General features: G+C 35.8%; 1 protein-coding gene across 3 annotated transcripts; it reads left to right on the forward strand.

Annotated features, from left to right (window-relative positions):
• The first annotated feature begins 124 nt into the window (after window positions 1–124).
• LOC109008453 (RPM1-interacting protein 4-like) lies at window positions 125–5,296 on the forward strand. Of its 3 annotated transcripts, XM_035691456.1 has the most exons (5): window positions 146–392; window positions 2,250–2,329; window positions 2,726–2,866; window positions 4,276–4,467; window positions 4,712–5,296. In XM_035691456.1, the coding sequence occupies exons 2-5, from the start codon at window positions 2,279–2,281 to the stop codon at window positions 4,742–4,744; spliced, it is 417 nt and encodes a 138-aa protein (XP_035547349.1). In that variant the 5' UTR covers window positions 146–392; window positions 2,250–2,278; the 3' UTR covers window positions 4,745–5,296. The 3 variants fall into 3 exon arrangements, with proteins under 3 accessions (XP_035547351.1, XP_035547349.1, XP_035547350.1); XM_035691458.1 differs by lacking the exon at window positions 2,250–2,329 and having other exon boundaries at window positions 125–392; XM_035691457.1 differs by lacking the exon at window positions 2,250–2,329 and having other exon boundaries at window positions 147–392; window positions 2,693–2,866.
• The last annotated feature ends 772 nt before the right edge of the window (window positions 5,297–6,068 follow it).

The raw sequence follows: 6,068 nt of genomic DNA on the forward strand, positions 1-6,068 counted from the left end.
ATTTAATTTTTTCAAATTTTAAAATAATAAAAATATTAAAAAATAATATTTTATTATCTCAACTCAATTCAACTCGATACAATTGTTAATTTAAAATAAATATTAATTAGTTTACTCTTTTGGGAAAATAAAAGACACTTCCTTTTGATTTTGTCGAAAGAAGGACTCGACAGAGGTCAACCGCTGTAACGCTGTTGGGGTTGATTTGATCGGGGCAGTCATTTTATTTTTAAAATTTTTCGATTTTCTTTCGGCTGTAGCTTTGCCGGCATCTATACGATAACTTTCTATGAAGTTGGTCAACGAAGGACCAGTTTGATTACCCCGTCTGCTGGGAAGTTCTTCTCTACTCGGGATTTGTCTGTAAAGTGCTTGTTCGAAGGCTAATGGCAGTGAGTTTGTTTGCATTTCTTGATCTTCTTTCTATTTATTTTATACATGGTTCCTTTCTCCTTTTTCTAGATGGGTTTTGAGTCGCATGTGTACCATTCTACTCGTGGAAATTGTTTCGACTCAAACCTTTGATGTTTTTGTCAGTTAGAGAAAAATGGCATCGTAAAGTTTGGTTTAGTTATTCAGGTAAGTTTTGTTTTGGGTCTCTTTTTGCCAGTCCTATATTGGAACAGAACAATAAAAGAGAATTGATTATTAGGTTGTTGGATGATAGGGGTGATATTTTTGTCATATTATATTTTTTTTAATTCCTAAGCAACCAAGGGGTTGGACTTTGGAGTGTTCGTGAGAAGTTCGGTTGAGAATATAACCTTTTAGATAGATTACATTTTATTTTTGTGATTGACTACATAATATCTGCTAATCATTATGGGTTTTATTTCTTTACTATATCCCTGGAATTATCCTGGAAATTGATGCTTGGATTTGGATAATCTTGGGATCCAGGGTGCGTAAAGTTTCCATTGGCCATGCTGCATTTTAGTTTGAGTCTAACTTGGAAATCAGTGATAGATGTTTTGGGTGATGATCTTGTGTAATATCATTCGTGTGAGAAGTGTACGACTTATGCATTCATTACGTGGTTTTATATGCTTATGTGACTCGCAATTTACTTGTTTGTGACTGTTCAGTGCCTAGATCTAAAAAAATATAAGGGCCTTCAACGTTATAAGCAATTATAATAGATTATAAGTTCTCTGTATCATTCAGCCTTCTGGTTTAGTTGATATATCATTGAGTCTAAAGAAATAGATCATACTGCAATGTTTTTTCCCCTTTTCCCCACTGTATATTCTTTTTTTACCGTTGTAGTCATCTTTCTCATTTTGTGTTATCATTGGTAGAATCTGTATCCATCCTACCGACTAAGCCCAGGGTACCTTAGGGTGCCAAATTGAATATGGAAGAGAGCCCCCAAACGTGGGCAGACCATTGCTATTCTGGGACCGTGGCAAACAAGCCCGCTTCAAATAATTACAAGCACAACTAGGTTAGGTCTACCTTGTCTCTTGAGAACCTTCTAAGAAGTACCACACTATTACACTCTGGTATAATGGACATTGAAACGGTTGTTTGGGTTATGAAAAAGGTGGAGCAAATTTTACCTTCTTTTTCTGTCTTGAGCCAGTGCAATATGTTTACACACTAAAGAGCCTGGTTGGTTGTCTTCATGTTTCTATCTGCAACGTTTTTCTAAACCATCTCAAATTCTGTGGCAGATGGTGAAAACATTTGTCTAGGAAGATGGGGAATCTTTTCAAATATATGGTCTTTCTTTGTGAGGTGTGACTAGGAGAATAATTTAATTTTTTTACTCATTGCCTCTGAGAAGCAACCTTTAGTCAGCCCCTTGTGGGTGTTACATGATGATGCTTCCTGTGTTAAAAGAATCCTGATGTACAAGAGTCACTAGCCTTAATTGAACTTTTAATAGACCGAGCTCGTAAAACTGATGTAAGAAGGCATGAATCTCAGCTAGGCCAAGTAAGATAATGTTTATTGCATGGACACATTGTTCAGTAAGTTTGTTGCACTGGAGAACGCACATGAGTAATCGAAATTTTTATTAAAAAATGCAAAAGGCATAGCCCAACTACACAAGAAGTATACTTGAGGAACACCCAACTAGAAATTGAAAAGCAGCACGAAAAGGATTGTGTGAATTGGTAGATTATTTATTATATAGTACCTTCATACTAACAATATCCTCCATGGCTCCACTTGAGATGGATGATTTATGATTACTATCGCATGGTTTGTGCTATTAGTTCCTTAGCCTAATCAAAATAATACAGGTGAAAATTTTGTTTTATTGACAAACGCTATGCAAAATGTGGCTACCAGTTGTACAGTCTTGGCTACTTATATTGAAAAGGTATATTATTGACAGCATGGGATACAAACTTGTCTACAAATAGAGTGAAGAGGATTGCATAAATTTTGGTTCTTCCCCAGCTCAGTTATGCCATATAGTATCACCAAAACTTGAAATACTCAATGTCACACTCATGACATAGACTGGGAATAACAAGTGTAATCTGTATTTCTAAATTGAAAGGCTGTATCTCAAAGCGCATTTTCTCAAGACCAAAGGCGTATCAGAAATATTGGCAAGCATTTTTTGTGAAATATGGACATTTTTCCACTCTAGAAAGTGGCCATGCCATTTACATGGCTAAAAGGGAATGCACTTTTGTTGGTTTCTGATTAAGCTGTCCCTTGGCATTCAATTTAATAGCTTGGGCACTCACCTCTGGACCATCATTACCAGGCAAGGAATGGAGGCAAAGGCAGTGGAGTGTCTTCTTCCTCATGGGAAAGGAAGGGTTCATCTCAAGGTAGTAGCCATAACTTAGCTCCATTGACTCCAGGAAGGTCTCAACCAAGATCAGTTGCTCGGGGCAATGAAAGTGTAATTTCTAATCTTGATTTCTCCTTTTCTGCATACTCAAAATTGCAGGACCACAGCTTTCTATACTTCTCTCTCCTAGAGATTACTTAAGTGGAAGTGATATCATAAAGATCATAAAGATTCTCTTCGGCAGTCATAGGAAATGCAAAAGGAAAAATCAGAATCTCAACTTGGCCACTCCAACACCTTTTTTTTTTTTTTTTAATTAATAAGAAATTTTATTACCAAGAATAGGCACAACCCAAGTACACAGGAAGTATACAAAGAAAATACCTACTACACTCTAGAAAGCAGAAAAACTAAAACAGATTCAGTACATTATCATCATTCCTTGCAAAGATCTTAGCCCACAAACACAAAGTAGAAAAGAAAAAATTCTGAAGATCTTCAAAAGAACGCTCTATCTTCAAAACATCTCATATTCCTTCCAGCCAAAGACACCACATTAAACACAAAGGAACCATTCTCCATTTGGCAGCTACACATTTCCTTCCTCAAAACCACGCCAACATGCTAGAAGATCCACAACTTCCTCAGGCATCACCCAATATAAACCTGTCCAACCAAAAGCCTCATTCCACAAAGACTTTGCCACCTCACAATGTAGAAAGAGCTGATTTACAGATTCACCATCCTTCTTGCACATGACACACCAATCAGCTATACGCAAACCATGTTTTTTAAGGTTGTCCGTGTTCAATATTTTCCCTAGAGCAACCACCCAACTGAAGAATGCCAACTTAGTAGGTGCCTTCACCCTTCAAATGCTTTTCCAAGGGAATACACAGCCAGAATGACAATTAAGCACCTTATAAAAAGAACTAACTGAAAACCTGGAATTTCTAGCATGGTCCCACAGTAGCCTGTCCTCTCTTCCCTGCATCACTTTTGAATTATAAACTCTTCCCAAAAAATCTGAAACAACATTCACTTCGCAGTCATTTGCATCTCTAATAAAGTCAACATTCTACAGAATATTATTATCTGTACATTGAAGATAATCTGCCACAGCAGCATTTTGATCCCTTGCAATCCTATAAAGAGAGAGCCATTGGCCACTCCAAGATCTGCCAGCTTTAAAAATCTAAGTTCTACATATCATTTCTTGCATTGTTTAGCAATCAAATGATAACTTGCAAAAGAAAAAAAGTGCACAAGGCTGGACAGAAGTCACTGGTACTTTCAAAGAAGCTCATCAAATTCTATCGAGTGGCTTTTGATTTTTCCTTGTATTTCCTTTTTTCTTATTCTTCCTATTTGTATGAGTTTTTGTTTCCTTGTAACGAGGTAAGGGCATGAACAAATACAATTATTCTAAAAAATTACTTTTCTCAAATTATTACCCTTGAGATCATATACCTTTTTATGTCTTTGTTTGAAGGAGTATAATTTTAGTTCTGATTTGGCAGCCTGATCACAGTGCTGCTATTCCAAAATTTGGTGAGTGGGATGAGAGCAACCCTGTGCCAGCTGTAGGTTACACTGAGATTTTCAACATAATGCAACAAGAGAAGCAAGTTGAGGCTGGTAAGGTACCAGTTGCGGCAGGTGAAAACTCACATTCAAATGGCTACAAGCAACCTGATAATAAAAATTCCAAGGTACGCGATGCTCTTCCAATAATATATATGGCACCTTTTTTATTGTTGCAATTGACAGCTGCTGTCGTTACAGAGACTGACTAATGGTCAACATAAATGTTTCTGTGGTTTCAGTTAAAAATTGAGGCATGTATGATTCAAGTTCTCAATTGCAACAATTATGAGGATTTCAATTCTGTGTTTGTATCTCATCTTGTTTGTTACGTTGGCAAAAGTTTCTGAGCTCTCTCTCTGTTTTTTACAGAGCCGTTGCTGCTTTCCATGGGCGAGCAAATGATATTTATTATATGTGGAGAGGAGTAGAAAGCGTTTGTGGTGTAAACTTGTATTGCTTGGGTGACCTTTTAGTATAGAGTAGTGTTTTATTAAGTGCATTCTTTCACTTGTTACTTTCAAAAAAAAAAAAAAGAGAAAGTCAAACGAAAGAGAAGTGTTATTCACCATCCTTTTAATCATTATTTTTTCATCACCCCCCATTGTTACATTAAATGATTGAAAAACTATTTGTTATCTTTTACTTAAATGCCAGTCATTTGATGCCACATTGGGGGATGACAAAAGGATAATGGTTAAAAGTATGATGAATTCATTTTTTTGACGGGATAACTTCGCATTGCCCAGGAAAAAGAAAAGAGGGGGGGGGGGAGGTGGAAACATCTCTTCATATTTCTGGCTTTCGCCCTAAATCCTATGTTGTTGTATGTTCATTTTATCATATATCTTTAGGCCTACTTGGTGCTTAAATTGCCGCCATGTTGATCTCCAATTCTTCTTCAAATGAATATGTGATCTCTAGTTCAATAGTTACTTATTCTGCTGTGATTTATCATTCTGTATCTGAAGAGAAGAAAGAAACCTGGAAAGAGGGTCGTTGTAACAAAGACAACTATGATTTTCATGAAATTTGTCTTTTGGGCTTGATTGCTGGGAATTTCAGGCATGTTTATTTACTGCATACCTGCAGAAATGAAATAGAGCAATTGAATTTTAATGCACAATTAAACTTGAGGGACGGTTCTATGACCTGTTAGTGAAAGGATTTTTCCTGTCGAATAGATGTCTTTGAAGCGTTGAGGCCTTCACTGATTCATTAGGTTCCTAATCTACTAATTATTAGGTCAATCACAATTCTCTAGCTATTGTGCAAACAATGACACTGTCGACTTTTGTTTTGAAAAGAAAAAGAGGCTCAATAGCTAGAGCCTTGGACGAGGAATCAAAGTCTAGACAATGTTTTTTTTGTTTGGACCATGACTAAAACGATAAAAGAAAAGGCCCATAAACTATGGTTTTTCAAAATCTTGGAGAAGCTGCTAGTTTTCAAATTTTAAAACAAAATTAATATTAAAAAAATATATTTTAATAATATTTTATTCAACTTTTAACTTTAATTTTAATTTTAATTTTAACTCATTTGATCTGATCTGCGAAAACAAATCTGCGAAAACAAAACGAGGCCAAAGACTCATCACTAGTTAGACCTAACTTATCTGTTATCTTGTCAACCTAACATGTCAAAGCAACATGTTGACAAATTCCTTTTTTTTTTTTTTATTTAAAAAAAAAAATGATGTCTGTACTAATAGAAAGCCATCAGATTT

Source organism: Juglans regia, chromosome 7, assembly GCF_001411555.2.
Source record: "Juglans regia cultivar Chandler chromosome 7, Walnut 2.0, whole genome shotgun sequence".
Classification (NCBI taxonomy): Eukaryota; Viridiplantae; Streptophyta; class Magnoliopsida; order Fagales; family Juglandaceae; genus Juglans; species Juglans regia.